The 15,786-nt window shown below is 38.3% G+C and overlaps 2 protein-coding genes across 4 annotated transcripts in view; both read left to right on the top strand.

Annotated features, from left to right (window-relative positions):
• Positions 1-842: 842 nt before the first annotated feature.
• On the top strand, positions 843-6,850 carry tmem44 (transmembrane protein 44; the record flags this gene model as incomplete). The annotated part of the gene is given in 3 exon segments (XM_013999856.1): positions 843-896; positions 1,000-1,131; positions 6,450-6,850. Coding segments are annotated over 3 exon segments (372 nt in total), but the record flags the coding sequence as incomplete, so codon positions are not given.
• Positions 6,851-10,112: 3,262 nt separating this feature from the next.
• Positions 10,113-15,786, top strand: part of atp13a3 (ATPase 13A3) — a 45,134-nt gene continuing 39,460 nt past the window's right edge. The window contains exon 1 of one of the 3 annotated variants that reach the window (XM_013999839.1): positions 10,113-10,365. The gene's annotated coding sequence lies outside the window, so the exon portion shown is untranslated. The remainder of the gene's footprint in view (positions 10,366-15,786) is intronic. The other 2 variants (XM_013999833.1, XM_013999826.1) reach the window with 2 other exon arrangements.

Genomic DNA, 15,786 nt, shown 5'->3' with positions numbered 1-15,786 from the left:
ATGACGTAATGACGATAGGACGGTAGAGGGTAAATTTCTACTGTTGGCCAACTTCATACTGTTTCTACAGTCTACCGCATATACCGCGCAGCCCTAAATTGTTGGCTTCTATGATCATAAAATAAGTCTACGATATTATGTGAAGATAAGCTACACTTTATTTAGTTCAACTTCAGCTTTTTGAGCTCAAAACACTTCCTGTCTTTGGAGACCTCTGCTCAGGCTACTTTTAAAACACAAGTGATTACGCTCACTCGACAAAGGTGCGCATTCAAACACGTAGCAGGATGGAGCCCGCTACGAGTGTTTTATACGCACAAAAAACAAATACTTGTGAAGTCCTACAGGTTTGGGTATTCATTATAAAGCACTACTTAGTACAGAAGTAATTTAAGATGCTATATTATCGTTATTTACTACTTATCAAACATTTTCCTTCTCATTTCATAGTTAGACCGCCAACCCACTATGTAGAAAATTAGCTTTGCAAACTGTAAAGAGTAAAGAAAAACTAGTGGAAGCTAATGCTAACTGCTAACTGATGGTCTATTATTTAAAAAGACACCACAGAAATGTTTGCATCTTTAAAACGTTTCTTCACCCATCAAACACAGTTAAAACCACAAAAAGTTGAACTGTTTTTGTTTTCATTAGCAGACTTGAAGTTAGCTGAAGCTAATTGGTTTGCTAATGGTTTCCAAAAATACTAATCCACTAAACAAAGGCTAGCTACATTAAATTATTATTAGTGGATTAAGTGGAACCGTTTCACTGGGTTTTGTCTCATGTTTGTTAAAAATATTTCAATATTTATAATGTTAATCTTCTCCCTGAATCTCCAGAAGCTGACTGAGATGGGTCGCTACATGGACGTTAGTCTCCAACCATTAAGACAAGTGAGCAAATCATTTTCTTTGGTGCAACTTTATTTTTGAAACAAGACATTTTCATCCCGTTTTCTTTTTTTTTTTTCTTTGTCTTTTTTATTAATTGCCTCAGCAAACGTCCCTTAAAGAGGTGACATCATCTAAAGGAGGAGCTGAGAGGGGATCCCTTCACAGGAAGGTGCGAGTGGACAGCCTTTGTTCCTCAGACACATCCTACGACTCGTCGGGCAGCTCAGAACTGGAGGTGAGTTGGACACATGAATGGTGAGCCAGCAGAAATCCAATGAAAGTTGTTTTTTTTTTTTACAAAGTGCCACTAGATGGCAACAGTGTGTTGACAAAACTGGTTGTGTCATCTCTGCTGCTTTGTCACTTCACATCAATTCTCCTAAACTGAAGCCACTCTGGGACGTTTTATGAGTTTTAATAAGCTGCTCACTACTGCAGCAAAGTTCATTTTCAACATAAAAGCTGAATTTTTTTCCTTTTTTTTGCTGAATGCAGTACATATTTCATCCTAATTGTTTTTATTTCTGATGTCGTATCTACATGTTTGCATCTTCGAGGTCCAGCTGCTGTCTCAAGAGCTGATCAGACAAAGTTTAAAATAAACATGACGTTTGCGCAGCTGAAACTCAGGCTCGGTGTTCATTTTTAACATGTGACTTTTGTGGGGAAGTGAGCCAGCCGGTGCTCAGGAGGCGAAGACAACAGTCAGCATGTTTTAAGTCTGAATGATGAGCTGAACTCTGTGGTGACACATGCTCATCAGTGCTTTTACTGAAAAGAGCAGAGGGAACGGGCCAAAAACCCAAACTAGCCCTGTGTTTGACTTTATTTAACGTTCTGTTTTTAAAAACTGAAACCTGCAAAGGGATAAAATTCCAAGCTTTATTTTAATTTAAGCTTATTTTTTAAAGTCAGCGCTCACTAGCTAAAGTGAAACTTCCTCACTGCTTCTTTAAAAAGCACAAGAAACAATGACATCTGCAAGAACAACAATTGCTGGCTCACCAAACAGGAAAAAAACAAACAACCTGACTTTTCTAGAGAGGACATGGATATTTCAGAAAACATACTGTGGGCGTGTGCTGTTTGAGGTAATGTTCAGAGCTATGAAAATGTTTTTACTTGGAGATCTCTTCTTTTTTTGTCACCGTTTAATGGTTAAGAATTTCACGCTCATTTTATTATCAGATAGAGATGCCCACACCCTTGTCAAATAATGAATGAAATGAAGAAACGGCTCATCCAGGAGGTCACACAAGGACCCGCAGAGCAATTTTTAAACTCTGCAGCCCTCACTTGTCTCAGTTCAGGACAGAGTTCATGATTCAACAATAAGAAAGAGACAAAGGTTAAAAAATGGCCTTCGTGTGCCAAAACCACTGCTAGTAAAAAATAACTGAAAGGCCTACCACATATTTACAAAAAAAAAAAAAAAAGGAAAAACATCTCGATGAGCTCTAAGACTTTGGGAGAAAATATTCTGTGGACTGACAACAAAAGTAGAACCTTCTGGAAGGTGTGGGTCATGAAACTACATGAATCTCAGTGGTGGTTATGGTTCTGCTAATCAGCTAACAGTTTAGCAAATTAGCTTTTTCACAAAGTTTGAAAACTGTTACCGGACCAATTAGCTTTGGCTAAATTAGGTTTTTTCCGACTTTTAAGCCCGCTAACAGCCAACTAACAAGCTAACATGATTTGTGTCAGTCTTCAGATTAAAGCAGATCAAGACGTGTGATTCAAACTGAGTGAGTTGTGTTAGTGTTAGCTTCTGCTAAATGTGTAAATACTTACTAAGCATTCACACTTTAGTGATCAGGTTTCCCTTTATTATCGGTTCTACTGTTCTTCTGCACGCTTTTCAGCACCTATCTCCTTCCACAATTTTTGTGATATATTTCAACCATTCATGTATTAAAACGTTCAGCTCCTTCATGACATTCCAGTAATGTCTCATGGTATAAAATTGCAGTTTGTACGGAAAAATTTTCTTTTTCAGCCGATTTTACATTTTTTACACTTCTTCCATCTGTGCTATAATTTCAGTTTGTTTATGCTACTTTTACTTTCCTTTTGCTAATTTTAGCTACTTTCATCCTTGTTTAACATGTTTCAGTTAAAACGTTTCTTTCTGCTAATTTCAGCTGTTTTCAACAGTTTTGGCTGCTGATTACCTGTTCAGCAAAATGTTTTGGCAATAATAAAAATAATGCATTTTATTTATAGGTCACCTTACAAAAGTCAATAATAAAATCAGAATAGAACAATAAACACAATAAAACAATAAATGGATTAACAAAACAAAATAATATAGCGTAAGCTTAAATAATAAAAACAGTCTTAAGTACTGTAAAATTAATAGTAGTTATAAAGATAAGCATTCATGTTGCATTTTTGAAAATACAATATAATTTCTCTAGTTCTTGTTTAGGTAATTATCATTAGCTTCTGATCATTTTATTTTATGTTTAGTGTTTGTAATGTTTTGGTTAGCTGTGTCCACTGCTTATCAGCTCATAATTAGGACTTACTGTAGATAATGTTTGCTAAACTTAACACAGAAAATATGTTGGTGTTTAGAAATGTTTATCTCTGACACTCTTCTACCTGCTATAACTAAAATTAACAGAAAACATTTACTTGGTGATATAATAGAAAGATGATTTCCACACAAGTTGACTCTGTGTCTAATGTTTAATCTTCATTTAAATGAACTATTTTACATTTTATTTGACTGCGGTGCTTCTATTTACATAAGACCGTAGCTTATCCAACCAATAAGTTACTTAAAGAGGTAGCTGGGACTAGAAACAATAGTTTTCCATCTAGTTTGCTGCCTTTTTATAAACTGGGCAGCCAGAAGCTTGATATTTTCTATTGTCTCGTGTGTTTCTGAAACATTTCTGCTGAGTGCTGGTTCTCGGCCGGGGTGAGGGATACAGTGATGGGTGGAATTGTTTGAGATTGGCCATGTGGCCCGATTGTTCTACTGTAAAGAATCTTTGATTAAAGACCAGCTCTGGGTTGGGTCTGTCTGCCTAGGAAGTGGTGCAAAATGTTTGCCTTGTCTGCTGTAGGGGGCCAGTTCTACCCCCCACCCTCTTGCTATTTATGGGAGTTGTTTATGGTCTCCCTTGTGATGCCTGCAGGCCAGGAGTTTAACTGTGTGAACAATGCTATCTGTTCAGTTTATACTTTAATATAATATAAATTATTTTATATTTTCACAGAATACATTCATACTTGCATAATGATCAGAGCTTCAAAACATAAATAACTTTGAGTCTCCCTTGAATGAGAGCTTATTTAATTTAGAGTGAAACTAAGAACATCGTGTTTACAAATAAGTGTGAATTAAATATTTATCTTATTATCCATCAGGCTAGAAAGTAATCTTGAATGACTGTATTCTGATGGTCTGAAATATGTTTTGTAATCTCAGAATTTATTTATTAAAATGTCCATATTCATCTTTTTAAGGTTTAGTAATTTTGGCGGGCATTTTTTCAGTGTTTACATGAGCTGAAATAAATCTATGTTGACTTAATCCTGTAAATTTATTTTTATTTTGTATTTACTTTTATTTAGACCAGTAGTGCCACTTAGACAGGTAGTCTCATTTACAAGAGAAACCTGAAACAAACACACTTAACATCAGTTACACAAAAACCCTAAACATTTCAATTAGAGCAACGTTAAACAAACCTAATCTAAAAACAAGAACAGGCTTGAAATGACAATTTAACTTCACTGAAGATGTCCCAGTGGGATAAAATTGGACAGTTTCAGTTCTTGCTGCGAGAAGACCTTTTCTACAAGTTCCGTGCGAACTAACGGGACTCAAAGAAATAAAATCCTGGTAGCACAGGCTATGACTGCACTGTCTTTGTGACTTCTTGGAATGCAAATAGGGAGCCAGCAGACTGAGAATAGAGTTGTAAATAAAGATATACCAGTGTAGAAGTCTGTGGGTACAATACATGGTACAGTGGTGTGTGAGAGGTTTACATTTGATTATAAATTGCAGTGCTCCATGATGAGCAACACCCAACATATGCAGAGAGCTGGCCTGGGCATTCATATAATCATCACCATAGTCCAGTAGAGGCAGGAAGGTTGCAGAAAGGAGTTTGCGAAACACAAGAGGGAAACAAAATATTTCTAAAGAAAAATCCTAATTTTAACTTCAGTTTTTTTCTTTTTAAATGGGGTCAATGTGATATTTGAAGGAGAGCTTTTGATCAATGACAACTCCAAGATGTGTTTAAGTTTATACAAACTATATAGCTAAGCCATTAAAATACCTAATAGATGGTATCGTTTGTAGCACTTCATTTTTGTTTGCAAACGGCATGGTCTTTGTTTTGTCCGCGTTAAGAATTAATTTAAGTTGAAGTCTGATTGGATAATCAAATACAGACTGCAGATGCTCAAGAACCAATGTTACTGACTTTGCATGACAGTAGATTACGGTGTCATCGGCATATAAATGCATACTGACCTCTAACATTTTCCCCATAACTATTGACATAAATTGGAAACCATAAAGGACCCAGAATGGAACCTTGTGGGACACTCATAATTTTCTAATAATTCGATGAGAAACCCCTGTGTTGTACAATCTGCTAATGTCCAGCCAGATAAAAAAAACTGTTTGCTCTGAAGGACCAATCTCCATAAGCTCCTGACAGGATGGAAAGATCTACGATGTAAAATGCCGTTTGGTAATTCAATAAAAAAGCAGCATTGTAACTGTCAGCATCCACAATATCATTTAATACTTTTGTCATCGCTGTTACAGTGTTGTGTTGTTTCCTAAAACCAGACCGATGACAAGATAGACCATTTGATAAAATCCAATGCCATTTAAGTTTGTCAATAACTAACCTTTCCAGGACCTTAGCTAAAATACAAAGTTTAGAAACGGGTTGATAATTATTTTAAACAGATGGGTCGCCACTTTTCAAGAGGGCAAGAACAAAGGTTGTCTTCCACATATCAAGAATGGCAATAGTAGCTAAATGTTGTTCCTTTTACAAATGGTAAAAAAAACACCAAACTGGGAGAAATGTATGTGGTTTGGAGCATACTGTAGAGAGAGAAAAAGTGTTTTTCTAAAAATACTGTCTCTTGAACTGAGAGAACCAAAACAACGATCTTTATTTAGTTTGCTTATAAGAAAATAAAGTGAAGCTTGGAAAAAAACGTGATAAGTAGGTGGTAAAGGTTTTATTTAATGATGTGTGAGTGCCTGTGACGTTAAAATGCATGTTCCTAGATTACCAATTTTCATTTAAAAAATCTGAACATTTTAGAGGTTAAACATACAGCAATGTGACAGAAACCATCATCAAAGAGTACTGTAGTGTGTACCACTCCCATAAGTCTCATGACGCTTATTTAGTTCTCCTTTTTATTTCAGAAAATCTTCAACTCTGCATCTACTCTAAAGTGTTGCCAACATTTCTGACCAGAACTGTAGCTACTTATTACGCTGCACATTAACTTGAAAGAAGATTACATAACGTGACCCTTTTTTAATTTCATTTTCAGTGGGATTTTGAATCTGCAATTTCACAGTGGAGTAAACCTGCAGCAAAACCACGAGAGGGGGATGATTTTCCCCTTCAGGACTGGCCGAAAATGTCCAAACCCTTCAAAGTCTGCATCTGCTCCATGTTCGAACGGCCGCAGAAACCTCTGTGTGCTGCAGACGACGGCGGCTCTGCTGCCAGCTGAACTATTCTTCAAACCTATGTGCTTCAGCAACTTTGAAATTCATTAAAAATGCAAACAATGGCCTGCTATTGTCATTTTTTTATTGCAGTTTTACTTTTTAGTATGAACATAACTCTACATGATTGATGTTTGGGAGATGGTTCCTGCAGCTCCTTGAGAACTTTAATCTTTTCTGAAGGTTTACAGAGAACACCTTCCCCAATAAACAGTATTGCTCCCCTGCTGCAGTCTCAGGTTATTGGGTCACATCCTGAATATCGCTGGACGTCCTGGGTTATCAGGGCTGGACTGGGAAAAGAGCCGTCAGAGCAGATAAGCAGACTAGACGGCCCGGAGCTCGTTTGTCCTCTGCATTATTCAGCAGACCTCTGTCGATCCGCTGCCTCGGGGGCTTTGCAAGATGATGATGAGGGCGACGCGAAGGGACATTTTTAACTTGGACCTAATAACGAAACAATGAAAAGTTATGAACCCACACTGAACTCCTCCCTGCTACATTTCCGAAAGTGACTTATCTGTCAGAAAAAAAATGACTGGGAGATGACAAATGAGATGTAACAAAGCAATTGCTGATATCAGCAGTGGCTACTAACATTCAACACCTCATTCTGCCTGTAAACATGGTCCAATAGGTCAGCTGGAATAAAACTGTTTTATAATTATTACTGATTATGTAGCGATTCGGATATTTTTAACTAACTGAAAGCAACTACTCTTTTGGTAGGGGAGACATTCAAACAGTCAGGAATAAGTCTGTTGAGAAATTTAAGCTTGGTTAGGTTATAAACCTAAAATAAGGAAGTTGTTTCTGACCATTAACTCAAAATGCAACGTCTGATCCTCATAGCTGCTGAGTAAGCATTTTCTGTCCCTTCTGAGACTGAGACAAAGCAAAACTACGTCACACACTCACAAAAAGGTGGAATTCTGTTTGTAAAAGTAAAGGAGCAGTGGATTAGCAGATCTGAAACAGCCGTGTGGAGAAGGCCTTTCTGTTTTTTTTGGCTGATGCGTCTGTGTTCACTCCACAGCAAAGGACGTGGAACACGCAGGCTAGGTCTGCTGAATGTTTGTTCACTTGCCAGTTTTTCTGAGAGGGAGAAGTGATTGGGTAAGATGTTTATGAGTAACAAAGTAGTTAAATTTAAAAACAAAAGTGGAATAAATCAGGGAGAAATAATTCATTATTCAACCCAAAGTGGTAGCTGATTAACTTGGATTTATCAGTTTATCAGTTGACTGGAAAAGATTAGTGTTTTGAACCACAGAAACTAAATGTCCATGTGTCTGTATTCTCTCAGTCCACTTTAAACCCAAAGTACTCATGGCTAAAAGTCAGTGGTGTGCATGGCTCCACTAATCAGCTAATAATTTTCTTTCTTTATTTACAGTGGTTTGCAAAAGTATTCATACCCCTTGAACTTTTCCATATTTTGTCACATTACAACCACAAACATAAATATATTGCACTGGAATTTAATGTGAAAGACCAACACAAAGTGGTATACAATTGTGAAGTGGAAGCAAAATTTTACATGAATCAAAACATTTTTTACAAATAAAAAACTGAAAAGTGCGATGTGCAAAATTATTCAGCCCCCCTGAGTCAATACTTTGTGGAGCCACCTTTTGCTGCAATTACAGCTGCAAGTCTTTTAGGGTATGTCTCCACCAGCTTTGCACATCTAGTGACTGCAATTCTTGCCCATTCCTCCTTGCAAAACAGCTCAAGCTCAGTCAGATTGGATGGAGAGCGTTTGTGAACAGCAGTTTTGAGATCTTGCCACAAATTCTCAATTGGGTTTAGGTCTGGACTTTGACTGGGCCATTCTAACACATGAATATTCTTTTTTTTAAACCACTCCATTGTAGCTTTGGCTTTATGTTTAGGGTCGTTGTCCTGCTGGAAGGTGAACCTCCGCCCCAGTCTCAAATCTTTTGCTGACTCCAACAGGTTTTCTTCCAAGATTGCCCTGTATTTGGCTCCATCCATCTTCCCATCAACTTTGACCAACTTCCCGGTCCCTGCTGAAGAGAAGCACCCCCAGAGCATGATGCTGCCACCACCATATTTGACAGTGGGGATGGTGTTTTCAGAGTGATGTGCAGTGTTCTTTCTCCGCCACACATAGCGTTTTGCATTGTGGCCAAAAAGTTCAATTTTGGTCTCGTCTGACCAAAGCACCTTCTTCCACATGTTTGCTGTGTCCTCAACATGGCTTCTGGCAAACTGCAAACGGGACTTCTTATGGTTTTCTTTTAACAATGGCTTTCTCCTTGCCACTCTTCCATAAAGACCACATTTGTGTAGTGCACGACTAATTGTTGTCCTGTGGACAGTTTCCCCCACCTGAGCTGTGGCTCTCTGCATTTCATCCAGAGTCACCATGGGCCTCTTGGCTGCCTCTCTGATCAGTGATCTCCTTGTTCGGCCTGTAAGTTTAGGTGGACGGCCTTGTCTTGGCAGGTTTACTGTGGTGCCATACTCTTTCCATTTCCGGATGATGGATTGAACAGTGCTCCGTGAGATGTTCAAAGCTTGGGAAATCCTTTTATAACCTAAGCCTGCTTTAAACTTCTCCAAAACCATATTCCTAACCTGTCTGGTGTGTTCTTTGGACTTCATGATGCTGTTTGCTCCCCAATATTCTCTTAACCAACATCTGAGGCCGTCACGGAGCAGCTGTATTTGTACTGAGATTAGATTACACACAGGTGGACCCTTTTGAGTCATTAGCAGTCATCAGGCAACTTCTGAATGCAATTGGTTGCACTCAGGGAAAAGGGGGCTGAATACTTTTGCACGTCGCACTTTTCAGTTTTTTATTTGTAAAAAATGTTTTGATTCATGTAAAATTTTGCTTCCACTTCACAATTGTATACCACTTTGTGTTGGTCTTTCACATTAAATTCCAGTGAAATATATTTATGTTTGTGGTTGTAATGTGACAAAATATGGAAAAGTTCAAGGGGTATGAATACTTTTGCAAACCACTGTATATATTCAGTAATAATCAGCTTTATAAGCTTATTTTATTTTTTTAAACAGTTACATTGTCAGCTTCCATTCTGGTCAGATTACATTTACATGGAGGTAAATAAGATAAAATCAGTTTACTTGTGAAATTAGGCACTTCTTGTTTCTCTTCTGTTGCTTCATCCATAACACATAAAGCCTTCTGCCATTTTTTAAACATTTTATCCTTTATATACACTCTAATATCTAATATTAATATATTAATAAAATATTATTAAAGCTTAAATATTATCTTTATTGCTTTACAACTTCCCCTTTAGTATTCTCTATTTTGCCAACAGTAATGTTAAATCCAGACGCTTGCCCGGTTTGTTTATGGCCGCCACTGCTACATTTGGTCACTTGGTCACGTGACCAACACACATTACAGCTGTAATACAATATTATGCAATATTGCAATATTGATGAACCCTTGTAGTCTTTTTTTTTACATCTCGCCTTTTTCCTGACGTCACTTCCTGTCGTCACGCAGCCAGTTGAGTCCAGTTCACCCGCTGCCGTAGTAAAGCTGTAGGTCTGAGCTGTCATCAACACGGCTACCGTCTTCAGCTCCGGCTGTCTGCTGCTGCGGGCAACATTTTCCTATCAAACTCGGACCCGTTTCTCTTTTCAGCGACGTTTTCCATCAGATAGCGGCTGCCTTCTTCTCGCCATGACTCGAAGGTGATCTTCAGAGTTTCCAGGTGGTTCTGGGTGAGTGTGATATTCAGGAATAATGTTCGCGGGTTGCCTTCATCGCGCTCCATCATCATCATCATCACCACCACCACCACCATGTGTCATTTTCTACCGATGCGCGGCTAAAGCTAAAACGATTATTTTAGCTCACTTGTAGGGGTGTGGGCGCCAGTCTCCTTACCGTGTGGTTTTACCTGGAAAGTAACCGATGCTGTTTATGAAACACGGTCGGCTGTAAGAGTGAATGGGACCGGAGTAGAGTAGGAGACACGCTGCTGACTGAGCTAATATAGCCTGGCTAGCTTTAGCCTGCTAGCAAACATCAGTTCTATCTTCACATCTACTCGATGACTTCCTTCCATGGTAAGCTATGGATTGTAGTCATAATGTATTATAAGAAATTTGTCATGTAAATCTAATCTGGTTCTATTTTTTTTACATGTCTGTCATTAACAAATGAAGGATAAACCTTGGCAAAGTGTGTAACCTGACACTAAACCTCCTAATAAGGACGATTCAGATGACATTACAGGTGTCAGAATCATTTGTTTTATAGACTGATGAAATTGTAGTTTAGTTATCAGTTTCTACCAATAATGTGCTTTTGTTTATTTCTAAACCAGTAACAAATATTCTGTTAAATCCAGTATCAGACAGTCGTACACCTGCCACAGTAATCTTCTTAAAACTCACTTTTATTTTACATATTAAAAACAGTTACTAGTGCAAAAAAAGTGCTGCTAAAATGACTCAAAGATGAGGTTTACTGTGTCACCACATTTTATTTTTAGAAGGGTTTTTGTTATTTATTTGGTATTTTATTATCACACATGCTGTTCTGTGATCACTTGATTAATTTTTTTGTTACTTTGTAAATTGACTATAAAACATGCATGTCTCACTTTTACGGTCATGTCTGAATGAATTATTACTAGAAAAGTGTTCAAATGACTGAATAATACTGTAAAGTGTTTCAAGAGGCATTTTGTTCTGATACATTATTTCACCTGTTTTCTTGCCGTAATTTAATTGTAAATGGATATTAATACAATGCCTGTCGCAATCAATAACAGATTTTGCTGAATGAATTGTCTCCAGAAGTTATCACAATAAACTAATATTGTTTGGAGACCACCTAACTCCTGCCCTGCTTACAAAGCTCACGGATGTTTAAGAAATATATGTAAAAAAAATTATGAACTAACCTGGACCGAAAACTGTGATAACACACAAAAGTTGTTAAAATTTTAGCATCACTTCTCACCTCCTCTATCCAAGCAGGTTCAATTTATTCTGTACGTTTTCTTCTGGCTTCATAAAATACCTGCAGTCACCCTCTCAACACTTAAGAAATTTACTGAAGTTTACGAATTTTATGTAAATACCAAAACCGAAGTTATTGGTGTAATATGCTCACAGTTGTTTACTGTTTATAGATTAAGACCTCTGTATTTCTTTTTCTAGTATTATGTGCCTGGTACACAAAAGGTTTAACCATGGTGCTTCATATACCTATTTCTATATTGTTTGTGTGTTGCAGATCAGCTCAATAACTACTTCTGTTTAACTATTATCATTATAGATGTCTTTGTTGTTGCTTCGTCGTCTTTGTCGTTTAAGATGCCGCACTGAGGCTTAAAAGATGAAATGGTTTTTGTGGCTTCGATGAGAAATGACCTTTACATAGAACACAACAGTATGTACAAACACCATTCCTTCTTGTTGTGGTAGTTCATTCTGTTCTTTTCCCTGCAGCCTTTTAGCAATTTGAGTCAGACATTGTATCTGTGGTTTGTGTTTTTTTTACTAGTAAGGTAAGATTTAGTGGAATCAGAATGATGTACTGCATGTACACCTACTCACCAGAGGTTATAGTCAGAAGTTATTGTTAGGATAATACTAGTTAGACCTTTATTCATCCAAGAAAAACAACATTAGAGCAGCACTAAAAGACAACATGCTGTAGATTTAAACATTGTACAAGCTCATTGGACTTTAGTTTTGAGGTTGAATTTGAGCTTATTGAGATGGCACAAAGTGTGAAAAGATTTCTACAGGTGATAAAGTACCTGATAAGACTGGAGGTGATATTACATCATTGTTTTATGAGCACAAAACTTGAAACTATTGTTTGATACTTCTTGATCAAGACTAGGGTTGGGCGGTATTTTAGATCATTTTCATACTGCAGTATAACTAGGGCAAAGCTCTCGGTTACCGGTCGGTCTACGTTCCCACCCTCATCTGTGGTCATGAACTTTGGGTAGTGACCGAAAGAACAAGATCGCGGATCCAAGCGGCTGAAATGAGTTTTCTTCGCAGGGTGTCTGGGCTCTCCTTAGAGATAGGGTGAGAAGCTCAGTCATCTGGGAGGGACTCAGAGTAGAGCTGCTGCTCCTCCACGTCGAGAGGAGCCACTTGAGGTGGCTTGGACGTCTGGTTAGCATGCCTCCTGGACGCCTCCCTGGTGAGGTGTTCGTAGGCCTGTCACGATAACAAATTTTGCTGGGCGATTAATTGTCTCACAAATTATTGCGATAAGCGATAATATTGCCTGGTGACCATTTTACAACTAATAATTATAAAAGTGTAATATGTAAGCGTAATAAATCAAACTTTAATTTTTAAAGAATGTTTAACAAAGTGGACTCTGTCTCTAACAAAAAATGCACTTGAATAAAAAAAAAAACAAAGAACAACAAAATGTAAATTAAACACCACACACAACTAAGACAGTAAATAAACAATATTAAAGAGCAGCATCTCTTTAGAGATGAAGCAAACTACACAGCCTGGTGAGGACCCACTGTTTCTTATGGGGACATAAGCCCAGTTCACATCCCATGTAAAGTTTAGGCTAGGTTTAGGGTCAAATGGTAATAGAAAATACTGGTAAAAGTCGGTGCAAAGTCCCCATGAGGATAGAAGAACAAATGTGTGCGTGTGTGTGAGGAGGGGACAGTCAGTGAGGAGACAAGCAGAGCGCTGCGGGGAGGAAATCAGACAGTTCACAGTTTTCCTCATGAGTTGTTGGGACAGCTACAGGTTTTTTGGGTGTTTTGTTAAAACACAGATGGTGCGTTTAAGTTTCCTGTTATTTTTGGGAGCTACAGGTAAAGTCTTGACGAGTTTGTCGCAGGTCTGGGGGAGTTTCAGCCCCCACCCCTTCTCCTCCTCTCTCTGTGTCTCCCCGCAGCGAAATCCAGGCTCTAGTGCTCCGACACTGCAGCAGCCGCGTTCTGCTTTGAAACGTTTCTTTAATTTGTTATTGCTACGAGCTCTCATGCTAAAGCGAGAGTTCACTCCTCCCGACACTAAGAAAACAGGAGGGGAGGAGTCAGCTGAGCTCCTGTGTAGCGRAGCACAGAGAGGGAGAGAGACGAAGTAAACAAACAAGCAGGAAAATGAAATTATCGTCCTCATTTTTTTTACCGACCTCAAAATTTTTTATCTTGCAATTAATTGATTTATTGACTATCGCGACAGGCCTAGGTGTTCGGGCACGTCCCACTGGGAGGAAGCCCAGAGGAAGACCCAGGACACGCTGGAGGGACTATATTTCTCAGCTGGCCTGGGAACACCTTGGGATTCCCCCAGAGGAGTTGGTCCAAGTGGCTGGGGAGAGGGAAGTCTGGGTCTCTCTGCTTAAGGCTGCTGCCCCCCGCGACCCGATCCCAGATTGGCGGCAGAAAACGGACGGACGGACAGACGAGTATAACTAGGGCTGCCACGATTAGTCGACTAGTCACGATTATTGTCGACTATTAAAAACATTGATAATTTAATAGTTAATGCGTGTTTTTTTTTCTAACTTCGTTTTTCTCTCCAAACTGCTTCGGCACCTTCCACTGCTTTCTGTCCTTGACACACATGCACAGTAGAGGTAATTAGGGCTGCCACAAACGATTTTTTTCATAGTCAACTATAAAACTAAAAATACAAAGTTAGTAAAAAAAACAACAACAATGACACATTGACTATAAAATTAGTCGTTAACAAAACAATTTTAATTGTTGACATAATCATGACTAGTCGACTAATCGTGGCAGCCCTAAGTATAATCTTAAAATATTGCGACATACAATATTACTGGGGGTGGAGTGTGGTGGGTTGAGTAATTAAAAATTACCAGAGAAAAGACTGCTTGTGAGCATAATAGCCAGAGAGAGGCGATGGAAATGAAAAGCTATAGAATGGGTTTGGCCCTTTTATTATGTTGGAACAGATCAAAACAAGTCCAATGATGTGTTTTAACTTTCAAAATAATCTGACTCAGTGTGGTTGTGTCAGAGCTGCTGCATGCTTTTAGTGAGGAATGTTTTTGTGCCCATAAAGTTTGTTTTTTTGTTGGGACCTGAAAGCTCCTCGCTGCAGGTGAGGAAATGTCTACAAACAAACCAAAAAAACAAAAACAAAAACAAAACCATAAATAAATAACACTGAAAGTTTGAGTCCAAAAAGAGTCCAGCTATTTGTTTTAAGAAACCTACAGCTGGGTGGTGAAGCTGTCAGTCATCACTACACCAGTCCATGTTTCCTGGAGTCGGCGAGTAACGTGTCTGTGAATGTTTGTCCCAGTTTTCATAGCAGCCTTGTGGAATTTTGGCGCTTCACCTCATGTGACTCGTATCATAATTTTTATATACTGTCACCATATTTTGATACAGCAGTATAACAAAATACCTTCATACCGCCAAAGCCAAAATCAAGACTGTTCAACAAAATACAAGTGATCCCAGAACTGATCCCTGTTGAACACGATTGGCTGCGTGCAGGAAGGTAGAAGAAAAGTTTGAGCTCAGTTTCAAACCAGCGTGTTCAGACAGCCCAACACTGATAGGTCATTGTTTTAGTATTGTGTAGTTCAAAAGCTATAAAAAACAACTTATTCATTGTTGTTTGTCTTAAGCAACAATAACATTACTTTTAAAACTGAACTATGCTTAGCACAAAAAATAAGGAAATTTGTTTGATATCTAATGCTTTTGTTGTAACAATGCTTCTCTGCAATAAATTGTATACAGTTGGAAAGGTTGTTAAATTCAATTTTAAATGCTGCCACGTTTGTAAGGAACATGTATTTGTAGGATCACCAGTAGAGCTGTGTATGTGATTTGCAGCACACATGAAAATATTACCAAATTGTATCTGCCCATCTGCTTATTTTGCTGTTATTGACACTTGTTCTGAGTTTCTGGTACCTCCCAAGTGCTGCCATTCAGGTGTCCGCTATAAGATTTATTGCCAAGAAACATAGTTAATAATCTACCAAACACAAATTGCCTAACCTTTTGTGTAGGGGTGTCCCGATCCGATATCAATATCGGATATCGGTCCGATATCAGCCAAAAAACGAGTATCGGATTTTATCGGCCGGCATAAAAAATGTCCGATATMAGCGCTCCGATATTAGCAGTCCGTTCCAGCAGTTCACTG

This window comes from Austrofundulus limnaeus, unplaced genomic scaffold, assembly GCF_001266775.1.
Source record: "Austrofundulus limnaeus strain Quisiro unplaced genomic scaffold, Austrofundulus_limnaeus-1.0 Scaffold8, whole genome shotgun sequence".
Classification (NCBI taxonomy): Eukaryota; Metazoa; Chordata; class Actinopteri; order Cyprinodontiformes; family Rivulidae; genus Austrofundulus; species Austrofundulus limnaeus.
The sequence above is the reverse complement of the archived record's forward strand: the minus strand, read 5'-3'. Positions and strand labels throughout refer to the sequence as shown.